Consider the following 17,470-nt stretch of genomic DNA (forward strand, 5'->3'; position numbering starts at 1 on the left):
AATAAAATCGGTTCGGTTCTCGGTTCACCCAGACCCCACTTATTTTTAGGGTTTGCAGCTACCGCTTCCCTTTTTCTTTTCTTCATCTGCATTCCTATCAGACTTTCTCTCTCTCTCAGTCACTGCTTCCCCTTTTCTTCCAATACAAAATTTTGATTCTCATCACCTTCTTTTTCTCCATTAGAATCAAAACTCATTCATTTGTAACTTAATGAAAGAGAAAGAAAAAGAATAAGAAAATCCTCAAAATTGGATCTCCATCTCTCATCTCTCTCCCAGAAGCATTTCTTTCTCCCTTCTTTCAAAACCCACATCACCATTTCTTCTAAATCCTCCATTAAAGTGATAGTTTGGAGATGGATTTGAATTTTAAATGAAGAAGGATCTCAATGAAGGCTTTGTCATTGTTGAGAACTTGTTCAACAATGATCGTTAGCTGTGGGAGAGAAGCAGCGACTGTGCGATGGATTTTGGGGGATTTGGAGATTCAAAAGGATTGTGGTGGTGTAGAAGATGTAAAGGTTTTTCTAGAATTTGGGGAACGAAAATTTCCAAAGGAAGGGTACAATGAGACCAACCCGACCCGACACAAGTAGTGTCTGGGATGGGTCGGGTTTTCGCAAAACCCGACCCGACCCGGCCGTTTACACCCCTAGTTGTCACCCGGCCATTTAATAGAAAGAGAAATGACACTACTCAAGTCCTGAACCTTCTTTATGACTAGTTGAAACTTCAACAAAGTAGTAGAGACCATCAAGCATTCTAGGTCGGTGTGGTTTAAGTTGGTCCAATTTGGTTTGTACGATTATGGCAAATCTCCTTTTGCACAAAGGTCTTTGTTCCGTTTTCAAATCAGTAGTTCATGGGTTTTGTTGTAGATCTATTTGAGGATCTTTGTTTTAGCCCAGAAGTTCTTGTTCGTTCTTTATAGGTTTTCTTGTAGATCTCTGTATGAGGATCTATGTTTCTAGCTCAGAAGATTCTTGGTTTCGCTCTTCGTGAGTTTCTGTTTCAGCCTAGAAGTTTTTTGTGCTTTAGTTCTTCGTGGATCTTTGTTTCCATCCTGGATTTGCTGATTTGTTTCGGATGTTATCTTTGCAAACTCAAATTGTTCACCAATTTACCACCTTGAGTTTGACAGAGGGTATTAAAAGGAAATTAGAGTTTATTCCTAATTATTATTTTCCATTAATATTTTCCTTTTTGGTATTTTTCATTTATGTATTTTCTTTTATTGGTTTATTGATGTCTATTTATTCACTTTATAGAAGGTTGATTATGTACTCTTTAAATTACTCGGTTATTCAATAATATACAAATTTAACAAGTAGTACTTCTCGCCCAATCTGCATCATTATACACTTTAACTTGAAGATTGCCATGTTTCTGAAATAATATGCCTTTACTTGGTCATCCTTTCTGTTGAATATTTGAATACTCCGACTTTTTTCTTATATCTTTACAAATGAGTATTATCCTAATATATACAATGATGAGAGCCAAATATGGCAAAGATAATCAACGGTAACATGAATGGAAATAAGGAAAAAATATACAGGAAAGGAATGAATACTAATTACAAAATAATATTCCTGTTAAACTCTAAGGTTTGAGAGAGAATCAGAATACTCTATTCATTCACCAAAGATATGAATATATACAAGTGTACAAAGCATAGAAAAGGAAAATATAACAAAAGAAAAATATCACAAAATATTTACAAGAATGGAAAATCCTAATTATAGAATTATAACACTCCCCCTCAAGTTGGAGCATATATGTTAATCATGCTCAACTTGTTACATAGATAATCTATACGTGTTCCATCCAATACTTTCGTGAAGATATCTCCTAATTGTTCTCCAGTCTTCACATATCCTGTAGATACCAACCTTTGTTGAATTTTCTCATGTACAAAATGCCAATTAACTTCAATATGTTTAGTCCTTTTATGAAATACTATATTAGACGCAATATGAAGTGTTGCTTGATTATCACACCACAACTTTGTCAGTGTGGTGATTTCAAATCCCAACTCAATAAGAAGTTGATATATCCAAATCAATTCACGCACAGACTGTGCCATTGCTCTATATTCTGATTCCGCACTTGAATGTGACACCACATTTTGCTTCTTACTCTTCCAAGAAATCAAATTACCACCAACAAGAACACAATACCCTGAGGTTGATCTTCTGTCTTCTTTAGATCTTGCCAAATCGACGTCTGAGAAACATTCAATATTAGTATGACCATAATCCTTATATAATAAACTACGCTCGGGAGCAGTGTTCAGACAACACATAATCTGTTCCAATGCAACCCAATGGTCAACTGTAGGGCATGACATGTACTAACTCACAATACTTACTGAGTAGGAGGATTGATTTCTTCTTGAGATTGCATAGAGCACCTTCAATAGATTCATCATATCAGATCTTCACTTGCCATTATCAATTGGAAAATTGAAATCCAAACACAAATGAGATTTGAAAGCATTGTTATATTTATGGACGTCAAATTTGCTTTGCAGGTACGTGATAATATTGTATTTGGTTCTGCCTTTGAATCTGCGAGATACGCGAAGACAATAGATGTAACTGCATTGCAGCATGACCTTGACTTACTGCCCGTAAGTATTTTTGTATAGTGCAAGTCCTTGATGATAGTTATTCTAAAATCCTCCCTTTTTTTCTTTCTGTTCGCTGCTAGGGTGGTGATTTGACTGAAATTGGGGAACGAGGAGTGAATATTAGTGGTGGTCAGAAGCAAAGAGTTTCCTTGGCTAGGGCCGTGTACTCAAATTCTGATGTGTACATTTTTGATGATCCCTTAAGTGCTCTTGATGCTCATGTGGCTAGAGAGGTAGATATACCACCATGATATTATTTTCCTTCATTTTATTTAATAAGTGTTTGCTTGCTTGAAATTGGATTATTTTGATTTTCTTATTTTTTTTCCCTATTCATGTTATTTTTCCTTTGACTCTAAGTATGTTTATCCCATTTTATTGATGTTAATATTACACTATTACTGGATGCAATAATCTTACTAAGAGAGTTATGTTTGACAATTAAGTTCACTCAGATTTTGTTGAAGTTTCAACCTCAAGTTACACTTGCAATTTGATTATTTGATAGTACTGGTTATTAGATAATATAATATTAAATTTACCTTCACCTATCAGCTTAAGCTTTTGGGTCAATCGGTGATTTAAGATGGTATCAAAATAGGTAGTCCAGAGATCTTTTGTTCAAACCCCAACAATGTTATTTTCTCTCCAATTAATATTGATTTCTGCTTGTTGGGTCTTCTACATATTTGAAGCCCACAAGTAAGGTCTGTTAGATTATATAATATTAAATTTACTTTCACGTATCATCTTAAGCTTTTGGGTCAATGAGGATTTAAGATTGGTAAATTTATCCCTACCTTCGAGTGTAATGTTTTTGTTTTATTTGAATAAGACACATGTTTTTCATCAATAAAATGAAAAGAAACTAAGGGGGGTTTTTGGTTCACCAACTTGAGTTGGGTTGAGTTGGTAAAAATTTTCAACTTAATGTTTGGGCACCAACTTAATTGTTTAGTTGGCTATTACCAACCCACCCCAACTCACTCTAATTCGACCCATTTCATCCTTTCGCCAATGTTTCCAATGATTTTACTCGTCAGTTGTTTCTAGCAAATTGACTTCGGCGACAACCACTGGTCACTCCGATGACATGCTTTGGTGACTAACTTTGACGACCACCTCTAGTGGCCAATTCTAACAAATACCACCAACAGTGATCAACTTGGTTAACCATCTCGATTGACAACTCTATCGATGACTACCTCTAGTTACTACCTCCTGCGACAACCACCTTGGCACAACTACCTGTAGTGGCTAACGCCAACTTCATAGACCAACTTCGTCGATCGTCTCCAACGACTAACTCTAAGGTAAAGCCCATTAAAAGCTAATTCTCAAGAGAGGGTAAACAAGAAAAAAGAAGATCTAACCGGCCATTGCAATTCCATCTCTGTATAGGATGCGCTTGCATCTGTTTAAGCCTTCTCTAAACATTACATCAAGAAAGGATCCTCCATCATCAATGCATGGTCTGCCCTAGTGAACTCTAATTTGCTTGAAGAGTATTGTGTCAAAATACAAGCTCATGGTCTTTCATCCATAACGAAATCTTCCATAACTCCGGCGACATTTTCGACCACCCCCCGACTCTGCACTCATGGAGGTGAAAAGCTGCAACATCAGAGAACACTTCTTCTGTATATAGAGAGTGAGCAAAGGATTCTACATAGAAGATATGGAAAAAGGGCAAAAGATTCTATTCTCAGTGTCAATGGCACAATGGTTAGATGAAAGCTTGAAAAAGCTATTGAATGGTCCAACGTTTGAATTCTTCCTACTAAAGGAAAGAGTCGATCAAAGTGTTATCCACCTTTCAAAATTTCGTGCTAACAAAGGATGGTTCATGGAGTGCGCGGTCTGGCCCTCAACGGGATGAAGAAAGAACATTCACATTCCTTACAGGGATGGAAAGTCCAATTGGCAAGACTTCAATGATATGGTTAGCTTTTGCATCAATGAATCCTCGACTCCCCTGGTTTATTTAGAGACCATCCAACCTTCAACAAAGAATGAAAAATATATCTTTGCGAACAAGTTTGGCAAACAATCATCAGATAGACCACCTCTAAGTCAGAAAATGAGAAACTCAAAGGACTCCAGAACCTCTGTTTCAGCATTCGAAAAACAGAGTATGCAACATCATTGGGTTATCAAGAATTCTGAAGTGTTCCAAGCAGATTTTAATAACTTATGAGTTGTCTCACGCCTCTTTGAATTCGAAAACTGGTTAGATATCAGTAATATGCTCAAAGTATACTTTCAATCTAATGTCATTATCAACCCATTATTTGCAGAAAATGCACGGGTGGCATTGGATCGAGGTGCAATGGATGAATCAATTTTCATTAAATCTGCTTAATGTCTTAGAGGCCAAAATCCAAAGTTAAGGAAAATTTATGTGGATCCATTCCTGCAACGATAGAAATCACAGATGAAAGGAGGGGCAACATATTCTTGAATTTTCGTGATATCTCATCGATCAGCCCACCAAACAAGGTTAGAGGAAATCTATTTACGTTTGACTTTACAAATCCAATTGACATTGTTCGTTTAAGCCAAGTTATGAAAGATGAAGAAATATTAAGTGATCCATTAAATCCCAAGTTCGAATTTCTCCTTCCTTCAAGATGCAAAACAAAATACTCCAGAAGTCTAGGCATTAATATGGGGGAAAAGTGTAAGCACAACTCTCAGTTCAATCCGAAGCCTACTAGGAAAGTTGCTGTTGGTCCAAGATTCAAAGTTCAGGCACAAAGTTTGTTTACTCAAGAAATTGTCAATGTGAATACTAAAGAGGCTAAGAAGAAAGAGGAACAAAAAAGGACAAAAAGAACAGGGGTCCGTTTCAAATCCGAACCATCTCCTAGAAAACTTCTCGAGCTCCTGCCGGTTGAGTTTCCTTTTGAAACTTTATCTGAAGTGCTTTTAAGGAAGAGAGAGAATGCTACTAAAAGGAGGTTCAAAAGTTGCAGCCGTTCAGCATCCCCTCTGAAAGGTGCCAAAGATTTATTTCAAAAGAATTTGTCAATTGACTCTTCATATTCTCACCAGGAAGACAAAACGGCACCAATCATTAATGAATTGCTTGACTCACGCATTTAGAGTGGCTACTCCAAGCAAGCATCATCCTCGCGTTTTGAAGTCTCCAGCCAACCCAAAAGTGAAGAAATCAGACCAGACTCTCTCATTAAAGAACGCGTGGAATCAGGTCTCAATAAAATCTCCCTTCTCACTACTAATCAGAAGGTTTTTACAAAGCAGCAGAATCTTGCACCCCCTAATCTAGGATATACAAAATTGTAATAAAGGACGACTATACATATTAATTTAAATATATCTTATAACAGAAATAACCCCTTCATCTATCGTTACCTGATGTAAACGTGATAAATCCAAGGGGATTTCCTTATTATTGTTAATAATAATTGTTATTAGCATGGTAATCAACGTTAAGGACAGCAGCCTTAGTAATCTTCAGTTTCCTGCTTTCCCTATTTTAATTGGTGGTAGATTCAGTTCTATAGGTTATTATTTGCATTCAGTATTCTTTTTCTTATCATTTACTATTATATTCTCATGTAGCTATCCTACGATTGACAGGTTTTTGAAAAATGCATTAGGGGAGAACTAAGAGGGAAAACGAGAGTTCTTGTGACCAATCAACTGCATTTTCTCTCGCAAGTTGACAGAATTCTCCTTGTTCATGAAGGTGTGGTGAAGGAGGAAGGAACATATGAGGAACTTTATGAAAATGGCAAGTTGTTCAAAAGGTTAATGGAAAGTGCAGGTAAAATGGAAGATACAAGTGAGGAAAAGGAAGATAGTCAAACCAGTGATAATAAAAAATCACCCGATCTTCCTGCTAGTGGGATGGCTAAGGATTTTGAAAAGGATGCTAATCCTTCAAAGAAGTATAAAGAACAAAAACCTGTTCTTATTAAGCAGGAAGAAAGAGAAACAGGTGTAGTCAGTTGGAATGTTTTAGTGAGGTAGGAACTTTTTACCATGAGTATCATCATCCAGTTTTGTGTTTGTTATAATATATATTGTTGATTTACGTAAATATTTTATTTTATTGGATCTTATTTGCTGTAATTATTGTGTTAGATTCTTTTTTTTTTTCTGTCAATATTTTCCTTATTTCATTAAGTTTGTAATCTATTTAAAATAGGGACATTTTACACATATATATATGTAGTTCTTACTTTTCTCGTCAAATTGAGTGTGCACCTTAAGTAAGTAATAATAGGAAATCTTAGTTTAGTGCGATATTTTTCTGGACATAAAATAAAACTTTACGATGAAAATAGACTAATACGCTCAAGATACAAAATCCACAAGGGAGTGAATGGAAAGAGAGAAAGATTGCAAGGGAAAAATAAAAGCATATCAATTGAGACATAAATCTTAAATAGAAATATCCAGCAAAAAGTTTGAAGAGAGCATGTCAAGCAGAGGCCTCCAAGTGAACCAAACCAAAACGATCGACTAATGAAGATGCTTGTTGAAAACTTGAAAAGTGTTAGCTTCTTCCAAACCAACCTTCAGATGGCTTAATGAGTCAATGATGAACTTCTTGAATCATAAAAAAGAACATATATCGAAGACAAGGAAGCCAAAAGCATTTGAAAGTTCGAGATCTCCGCTTCCATAAGAGAAGACATCCCAATGGTCAAAAACTGAACCACTGGGGAACAAAGTTAACAAAAATAAACAAGGAAACAATTCAACGAAGGAAGATTTACTAAGCCAATGATCTTTCCAGAATAAAATTCTTCCACAATTGCTCATTATGAAAGCTGCAAAGAATCCACTTGCTGCCAAAACTTAGAAATATTTAACCAAGAACTTTGGAGTATTGTTATAGATTTCCAGAATTGTGCCATTGATGCAAATTGGAACCTTATTTTCATGAGACGACTTGACACCAAAATAATCTGTTTCATGCATAAACCAACCAACCCCATTTAGCAATAAGAGTCCCCCTAATCCACCAGTAGTATCAACTTTAATTCAGCCAACCCTTGAATGCCCATAATATATACAAGAGGATTCTCAATTATGTGGGTTGGAATTAACTATCAATCTAAACCTATGTGAAAAGAAAAGATACGCATACAAGGAGAGAATTTGAATTAATTCTCAATTTATCTCTTTTGATTCAAAGCATAGCCAAGAGAGAGATATTTGGTTGCCTTAGTGATATAGGGTTATCCCTTAGTTTAATTGTCTTATTATTAAAAGGCTTTCTGTTTTAGATTTTTGTTTAATTGATTTAATTTACTCCTATTGGGTTGATGTCATCAACAAAGGCGGTATACCCAAATTCCAGATATATTAGGATACTAAGTGATGGGGACAATAAGTTATCCTTTTGTTTCTTATTTATGTTTCTTCTTTTATTGAAATCTTTTCCAAACAATCTTGTTATCATCAAACACTTCTCTTTTGGTTCCTTCTAGATACAAGAATGCATTAGGAGGCTTATGGGTGGTTATTATACTCCTCTTATGCTATGTTCTATCAGAAACTCTTCGAATTTTTAGAAGCGTGTGGTTAAGCAGATGGACTGACCAAGGCAATATAGGACCAAATGAAACATTATACTACAACATGATTTATGCGGGTCTGTCATTTGGTCAGGTATGAGTATACTCAACTAATAGTTTGTGCACACTTTTATTCTTTATCTCCTTTTTAACAGATGATAAGTATTACCGTTACGAATTATTTTCATATCTTTTAATTCTTAATATATATATATAAACATATAAACCAATAATCCACCATTTCTAAGCAATTTAGTGAATGGTATATTATCTTTAGCTCTTTTTTGACCTCATAGAAAAAAGATTTTGATGTCAGGTGTTGGTGACACTGTTAAATTCTTATTGGTTAATCATATCAAGCTTGTTTGCGGCCAGAAGGTTGCATGATCTGATGCTTACTTCTATTTTAAAAGCTCCAATGGTATTCTTCAACACCAACCCTATTGGGAGGATAATCAACCGGTTTTCAAAGGATCTTAGTGACATTGATAAGAATGTTGCCTCTTTTTTCAACATGTTCTTGGGGCAAATTTCACAACTCCTTTCAACTTTCATCTTGATAGGGGTTATGAGCACTTTATCGTTGTGGGCAATCCTTCCTCTTCTGACATTGTTTTATGCGGCCTATTTATACTACCAGGTAATTAGAATTCCATATTCTATTGCTACTTTTGCAAAACCAGTAGTTTAAATTATTGTTTAATTACCCTGTACTACACCCATCTTCTCTGTTTTTATTAATTTTGATGTAGCAGAATTAGGTTAATCTTGAGCAAAGGAAAAGGAAAAACAGTTGATTAGTCACTATCCTAAAAGGAAAAAGGAAAAAATAATGCTATCCTAATACAAACCTCAAAAGATCTAAAAGATTATAAAAATTAAGGAGGAGATAATTCTTTTGATGATGATCAGGAATCAATTGTAAGTGTAAGCAATGAGGAATTAGAATTTCATATAGAAGAGCTAGAGTAACATGAGCTACTATCAGAGGATTCATTTACAGAAGCCTATGATCATCTATTTTCAAGTGAAGACAATGGATTACTTAGTTCAGAACCTATTCCAACAGCGACACCAGTGTCTTCTCCTTTAATTCTTGACAAATTAGCTTCTTTGGTTTAGGTTTGTGGTCTTCAGATGAGGCAATTCCTCCTAGATCTCTAGGTGTTACAGTTTAATGGTGTTTGCCTGGTTCAATTAGAACCAATAGCATTTGTATGAATTTTATAGGGTTGTATTTTTGTCTGTTTCATAAGGACATTTTCGTAGTTTTTTTGCCTATTGTTGTGCATTCTAGTCAGTTTTTTGTTTTGACGATTCGCTCTGTTGGTTTGTTTGTTTTGGTTTGGTTCATCTCAGAACTTCTTTTAGGGGCTCTCTTTCTAAGCTTTTGGCACTTCTTAGTTCTAGGCTTTTCATCTTATTTGGCTTGCACTCTTCATTAGTTGTGATTGTCTCTTCAATTTATCTTTTGAAGTGGATGTCTTGTATTTGGAGAACTAGTCACTTTTTTGTTATATAGATGAAGAGCATGGTGATGAGAATCTCACTGGAATAGAAGAGATTCAGTCATCGACTCTAGTAGGGGATGGAACTTCAAGGGAAAATTCTCACAGTGCTGAAATTAGGGCTGTCGTCGACTAATATTTACGGTCATTACTTGAACCGATTCAAATCCAACACACGGGACAGCAGCTTCTCGTCGATCCATCCGTCACTACCATCGGAGGACCTCCATTGCTGCCATCGACAACTTCAACCAAACTCGAACATCTTCCGCTGGTCCAGCCCAAACACGAACGGCTGTCGTCGACGATTCCGTCGTTCCAGCCGTCGATCGTTATCGATCGCAACCCAGACACAATCAGTGGAGATTTTCCAGGTCAGTTGTCCTATCATCTTTCGTCCTTTCCCCCTTTGTCTTCTTTGCCCAATTCCTTGGCCTTCCGGCCCTCGATGAATTCGAACCAGACCTCTGCCTACCTTGAACTACCCAGCCTTCCGAACTTGCCCGGCCTCTTGATCTACCACAGCCCACCAAACCACCCGAACCAGCCGGTCTAGCCGAACTCGGTCCACTCGAACCCCATTCCAGCCGAACCTGGTCCAACCAAACCCGGTCCAGCCCAACCCATTACAGCAAGCTTTTTTTCTCCCACTTTTTACCCTCTGGTCAGCCGGCGGCTCAAGTTGGTCTTCCCACACCGGCAGAAACGATATCATCAGGGGTCTATGGGCGGAAACAACCTACAACAATTTTTAATGGGACCGTTAGCATTCAACAGCAACTGGCAAATATGCAGCAGCTGATTTCTGCGCTTGGGGCAGCCGTTAGATCTACGGTCAACCCATCAACTGATTTTCTACTAGATACATACCCGGGAGTTCCATTATGTTCAAAAACTCGGTAACTGCTTACCCTACTTTACCTTTCGCAAACATTATGTCTGGTTCTGTAGGCAATTCTGTAGGAATTTCTATTGGCGAAAAACTTAATGGCCAGAACTATTTTTCTTGGTCACAATCTATGAGGATGATTCTCGAGGGACGGCACAAGTTCGGGTATCTAACAGGGGAGATACCCAGACTAAATCCTGGGGATCCTTAGGAACGTATATGGAAGGGGGGATATCTGGGAAGCTATCCAGAAACTTTATTCGAAGAGGCAGAATGCTTCACGCCTTTATACATTGAGAAAACAGGTGCATGAGTGCAAGCAGGGGACTCTCGATGTAACATCCTATTTCAATAAATTATCACTATTGGAGCAAGAAATGGATCTATGTCGGGAAATAGTTTGGAATTGCCCTGTCGATAGGGTTCAGTATTCGAAGATTGAGGAGGTTGACCGCGCATATGATTTTCTGACTGGCTTAAACTCGAAATTTGATGGTGTTCGGAGCCAAATTTTGGGACAAAGACCAATGTCATCCGTGATGGAAGTTTGCTCAGAGGTCAGATTGGAAGAGGATCGAACTAGCAACGCCTAATGCCCTTGACTCTACTGCGTTTGGAGTCAAGTCATCTAGATCAGAGAATGACAAACAGAGTGTAAAGACTCCTCCAATTTGTGAATATTGTAAGAAACCGTGGCATACGAAAGATCGGTGCTGGAAATTACATGGTCGACCTCAGTTTGACTAGTGCGTGTGGCAAAACCTGAGTGGTTTGCGAACTCCGGCTGCTGGACGGATGACACACCGTTGATGACTGACCGGACGAACAACGGCTGATGGTGGCACAACTGTAAGCGGCAAACAATAGATCGCAACAGAGATGTGCGACTGCAGTTAGCAAAAAACCTGTCTCTTATACACATCTAGATGTGTATAAGAGACAGCGACTGCAGTTAGCAAAAAACTGATATGGTGATGCTACCTCGATTGACGGCAAGAACTCACGGCGACACTTAGTAGCAAAAAAGAACGGTTGGCGATGCAAACAAGGTCGGAACGCGAAGAGCTGGACATTTGACAAAAGTGCGACCAAAAAACACGTTCGCCGGAAACAACTTTCAGCAGCCGTCCGGCGGAGATCGACGTGCGGCGGCAATGCTTCTGGTGACCGACGGCGGAGAACAAAAAGAGGCTGATCGCAGTGACAGAAGGTAGGGTTTTAGGGTTTCAAAATCTTTAATGCTCTTATACCATGTAGAAATTAGAGGAATAGAAATATTAATCTCCTCTTTTTCTTATTCAACATGTGCAGATTAGGTCTTCTTATATAGGAGAAAGACCTTTTACAAATATGAAAATAATAAAGACAATAAAGTAAAAAGATAGAATAAAGATAATAAAGGAAAAAAACATTCATATACAAATATAAAAATTCCAACAAAAGGACTGCTTAATTCTAGCTCATTTGATTGAGAAATCTTTTATAAAAATTGAGGGTTTCCTCACCTGTCACCTCAATGTATAAGAAATACCTCTTATGCATAACTTCAAAATAAAAAATAAAAATTGAACTTACAAAATTTTTTAATCAAGTTAACGTTTTTATTGTCGTTCTTCTTCCTCAAAAGCTTAGATTGGTTTATCTATTCTTTCAAGCTTGCGAGTTACAAATTGTTTATTCCACATTATTTGGAACTTGAATTTGATCCAGGATTCTTGGATAACATATATTTTCTGAATTTGGTCAATTAATTTAGATTGATATATTATTATCCCATATCAATACAATCCCAAGCTGTCATTTAAATCTGTAAAGTAAGTTCTTGGTAATGGCTTGGTGAGGATATCTGCTTACTGTTGCTTGGTAGGCATATAGTTTAGTTGAACTACTTCATTGTTAGCTTTCTTTGAGATGAAATGTCGATCAATTTCAATATACTTTGTTCTATTGTGGTGAAGTTGATTCTTTGGGATGCTTATTGCTACTTTATTGTCATACATTATTTGAATGAAGCTTAATTCACTCGGCTATGAATTAGGAATTGCTCAGATTGTTTCCTGGTATATTTTGTATGTCTTATAATCTTTCCTTTCCATATAAGCTTAGAATGACTGCTTAATTCTAACCAGCACATTTGATTGAGAAATCCCTAGTACAAATTTGAGGGTTTCCTCGCCAGTCACCACTCAACGAATAAGAAATACCTCTCATGCATAGCTTCAAAAATTAAAAATTAAAAATTGAGCTTACAATTTTTTTTTTTATCAAGTCACTGTTTATTTTCTTTTTAGGTATAATAATATAGCATTTTTTAAGCTTTGAACAGTGGGTATATATTCAAGGGCCAACCGCTTTTTTCTCTCACTCTTTCTTTTTGTCCCTACAGAGCACAGCTCGAGAAGTAAAGCGGCTAGAGTCTATAAGTAGATCTCCAGTTTATGCTCAATTTGCTGAAGCTTTAAATGGCCTTTCAACTATTCGTGCATACAAAGCTTACGATAGAATGGCTGAGATTAATGGGAAATCCATGGACAATAATACTAGATTTACCCTTGTGGACATGAGTGGAAATCGATGGCTTTCAGTCCGTTTGGAAACCATGGGTGGTCTTATGATATGGCTTACAACCATTTTTGCTGTGATGCAGAATGGCAAGGCAGAAAACCAGCAAGCATTTGCATCCACCATGGGTCTTTTACTTAGCTATGCTTTAAATATTACCTCTTTGCTTAGAGGTGTATTAAGGTTTGGAAGCATAGCTGAGAACAGTTTAAATTCTGTTGAGCGCGTTGGGAACTACATAGATTTGCCTTCAGAGGCTCCATCAATTATTGAGAGCAATCGCCCCCCTCCTCAATGGCCTTCATCTGGACTTATAAAATTTGAGGGTGTCGTCTTACGATATAGACCTGAGCTCCCAACAGTCTTGCATGGTCTATCTTTCACAATTCTTTCCTGTGAAAAGGTTGGAATTGTCGGAAGAACTGGTGCCGGAAAATCAAGCATGATAAATGCCTTATTTCGTATGGTCGAATTGGAAAGGGGCAAAATATTGATTGATGGTTTCGATGTTGCAATGTTTGGGCTACTAGATTTGAGAAAAGTTCTTGGCATTATACCACAGTCACCCATTCTTTTTTCAGGTTAGCAATCTATAATTGTCAAAAAAATTGTATGAAAGTAGCATATAGCACTTTCTACTTCATTCATCCTCTTGTATTCCATGTAAATCAAATTCCATTAATATATTTGACTGGCTATCATTATGTTCATTTTCTTTCTCACTTTGTCTAGGAACTGTTAGGTTTAATCTCGATCCATTCAACAATCATAATGATGCTGATCTTTGGGAAGCTTTGGAGAGGGTACATTTAAAGGATTTCATAAGGAGGAATACGTTTGGTCTTGATGCTGAGGTATATTTTTTGAAGTTTGTGGGAAATGTATGCGTTTGGTGATGGGATCAAATACTTTGGTCAAGCTTTTATTTGACAAACATGAGGTGGATGATCACTCATCAAACATAAGCTGCAGTGCATTTAGCTTTTGGTGAAGAACTTCAGATGGAACATTAAAATCTCGATAAACAATAATCGGAGGCTTTTTAAAGAAAAGTTTAAATTTGATTTGTATGACTATTACCAATATCCACGGTTTTTTTTGGCTTTGTTTGGGCTCCTGTTATTCAGCTTTGCCATGATATTTAGCTTCTTTGGGTTTTGCTTTGAATGTGAGATCTATTCCCTCCTTATGTGGAGAATCCTTGTGGTGGATGGTTTTGTATACATTATTGTCATATGCATTGTTACAACTGGTTCTATTTTGATTGTACTTAGACTAGTACAAGAATACTACAATCGGAAGAACAATAGATTTGTTAAGTGAAGTGGTAAATTTTTTGGTTTCTAGGTTTCGGAGTCGGGGGAGAATTTTAGCATTGGACAGAGGCAGCTGTTGAGCCTTGCCCGAGCACTTATTGGAAGATCAAAAATTCTAGTTCTTGATGAAGCAACTGCAGCTGTTGATGTTCGAACTGATGCTTTAATTCAAAAAACTATAAGGGAAGAGTTTAAATCTTGTACAATGCTCATTATTGCACACAGATTGAATACCATCATAGATTGTGACCGGATCCTTGTACTTGAAGCTGGTCGGGTATGTTCATGTGCTAAAAGATTATAAATTGCAAAAAAGTTCTTTTATTTAGCATATTGTTTCAAGTTTATTGATCCAAGTTCCTATTAATATTACTGTTTAGGTTTTGGAGTATAACACTCCGAAAGAACTGTTATCAAAGGAAGAAAGTGCTTTCTCAAAGATGGTTCAAAGTACAGGAGCTGCCAATGCGCAATACTTGCACAGCTTAGTACTTGAAGGTGAAGGTGAGAAAAGGTTTGGATTAGAAGAGAAGATTTAGATGGATGGATAGAGGAGATTGCTTGCTCATGTTGTAATTTGATGATATTACATTGTATTGGAATGACTGGATTTTTGTACTACACTTATATAACATACATCTCATATTTCGATTTGAGAGAAAAAATAAAACATATCAATATTGATATATCAAATATGAAGGCTATCATTCAAAATGATACTTAAAATATAACATTGATATTTCAATTGTATATTAATGTTAATTCAAAATAAATTTCAGGTACATCCTTAGTGTATCATTGGATACATCTTAATTCGTTCAAAATGCAATACTAAATATTGGGGGTATTAGTAGTTTATCATCACTCATTCAAAATTTATTTAAAATATAATATAAATGTATTAATAGTATATTAGTTGTCATTAAAAATTCATTTCACATACATCATTAACTTATCAATAGTAGTATCAACACTTATGATCTAAATTCATTTCAAGTATAGTATTGTTGCATCAGTAGTATATCAATACTCATTTAAAATGTAATTCAAGTATCTAAATAGTGGATCTATAATATATTAGCACTCATTCAAAATTCAATTCATTCAATTTCAAAAATATATAGTATTTGTGTATCAGTAGTTCATAGCCACTTATTCAAATTTTATTTAAACTATAAATTAGTGTATCAATATTATGTCAATACTCACTAAAAACTAATTTCATGTATATCAATATTCCTTCTAAATGAATTTCAAGTATAATATTGGTGTATTAGTGTTATATCAATATTAATTCAAAATTCATTTCAAATATAATGTTTGTGTATCGTACGTATGAGTACTTAAAAATACATTTGTTCAAGTATATCAATAGTATATCAACATTTGTTCAAAATTCAAGTTCAAATGAGACATTAGTATATCAAAGTTTATCAACATTTGTTAGAATGATTACCAACAAGTTGGATTGAATTATTATAAGTTCATTATAGTGTACTAGACAAATAATATTATATAACAAACGAACAAGGATTTAAATTAAGTCCACAAATAATAGTCAATGCACAAACACTTATTGACTAATAAATATGGTTTATGATCGATGAATTTAGTATATTTATCTTATAACTCATATGCTTTATATTTGATATATTAGTCAAAGTCTACAAATAATAGTAAATGCACAACCATTTGTTGATTGATAATTATTGTATATAAATGGTAATCTTGATATAATTATATAAATTATATATTTTATGTTTAGAATATTAGTCAAGTAAAATAGATTAAGCCAAATTAAAATAAAGCCTATTAAAAAAAAGATTGAATTAAGCCTAAGTCCAAAAGTTGGGCCCAAAGTCAACTAAACTGAAGTCCATGCATAGCCTCCAAAACTCTGTAATTAGAGGAGGTTACTCTTCATTTGAGAAAGGAGTCAGAGATTGAGGATTCAAAATTCAAATATCCAAAGTCCATCAACAAGTCAAAAGTTGATTAATAAGCCGAGGTCGATCAACAAGTCAAAGGTCGATTAATAAGTCAGAGGTCAATCTAAGTCGATCAACAAGTCAAAGGTCGATTAATAAGTAGTGTAGGTCGATCCAAGTCGATCAACAAGTCAAAGGTCAATCAACAAACTAGAGGTAAGTCGATCAACAAGCCAAAAGTCAATCCAAATTGATCAATAAGCCAAAGATCGATTCAAATCATTGAGGAACCTAAGTTTAATTTGAACTAATCAACAAGTCAAATGCTTATTCAAATTGATCAATAAGTTGGAGGCTGACCCAAACTAATTAACAAGTCATTTGAAAAGATCAACAAGTTTCAGGATTAAAATTCATGCATTTGAGCGAAAGAATCAGAAGACCCCCAAGACAAACTGACTAATACCAACACCATCCATATGCTTGGCTTACATTTTCACAGTGGCTGGATAGGAATCACTTTGGAAAGAAGAGACTTTGCAACTTGAACTCTTGATCAATGGTCGATTAAGTCAAGCCTTTCATATGTGCACCGGTGGATTTGATCGATTAAGTCAAACCTCCAAAGTAGGCTTGTCGTCGACCGAGAACAAAAATAAAATTAGTAAAAAAAGATGAAAACTGAAAAAGATGTGTTTGAAACAACAGAAACTTCAATAAATCGAAAGTCATGAGTGGTTATTTTCATCCCATTTACTATTGAACAAAACTCTTAATTGTTGAACAGCCATAACAAGAAAGCGTTCGGTAACTGAGGATGAAGAAAGCTAAGGTTACGTATTGTATTCTAATATTTTTGTTTGAAACAAAAGGATAATCAATATAACGTTCAAAATAATTTAGAACCTATGGATCTTTATTAAGATTAATAGAAAGTATAATAAAAATAACAAATCTCAGTTAGGATAACTAATATAATATGATATTTAAATTTCAAAACAAGATTTGAAAATTAGTTGATGTAAATATTCGAAAACTCAAAACAACTATTAAATCTTATTCGAAAATTCAAAACTATTAAAT

General features: G+C 35.6%; 1 protein-coding gene across 7 annotated transcripts in view; it reads left to right on the plus strand.

Moving 5' to 3' along the window:
- Positions 1 to 15,154, plus strand: part of LOC120069911 (ABC transporter C family member 2-like) — a 76,109-nt gene extending 60,955 nt beyond the window's left edge. For 5 of the 7 annotated variants that reach the window (XM_039021748.1, XM_039021749.1, XM_039021745.1 and 2 more), the window contains 9 exons: positions 2,534 to 2,632; positions 2,713 to 2,865; positions 6,236 to 6,624; positions 8,098 to 8,278; positions 8,501 to 8,824; positions 12,968 to 13,724; positions 13,876 to 13,997; positions 14,491 to 14,736; positions 14,840 to 15,154. In XM_039021748.1, the coding sequence (XP_038877676.1) occupies positions 2,534 to 2,632; positions 2,713 to 2,865; positions 6,236 to 6,624; positions 8,098 to 8,278; positions 8,501 to 8,824; positions 12,968 to 13,724; positions 13,876 to 13,997; positions 14,491 to 14,736; positions 14,840 to 14,998 (2,430 nt within the window). In that variant the 3' untranslated portion in view covers positions 14,999 to 15,154. Of the gene's footprint in view, positions 1 to 2,533; positions 2,633 to 2,712; positions 2,866 to 6,235; positions 6,625 to 8,097; positions 8,279 to 8,500; positions 8,825 to 12,967; positions 13,725 to 13,875; positions 13,998 to 14,490; positions 14,737 to 14,839 lie in introns of those variants that run through there. The other 2 variants (XM_039021750.1, XM_039021746.1) reach the window with 2 other exon arrangements.
- Positions 15,155 to 17,470: the final 2,316 nt, after the last annotated feature.

The sequence above is a fragment of the Benincasa hispida genome, unplaced genomic scaffold, assembly GCF_009727055.1.
Source record: "Benincasa hispida cultivar B227 unplaced genomic scaffold, ASM972705v1 Contig674, whole genome shotgun sequence".
Classification (NCBI taxonomy): Eukaryota; Viridiplantae; Streptophyta; class Magnoliopsida; order Cucurbitales; family Cucurbitaceae; genus Benincasa; species Benincasa hispida.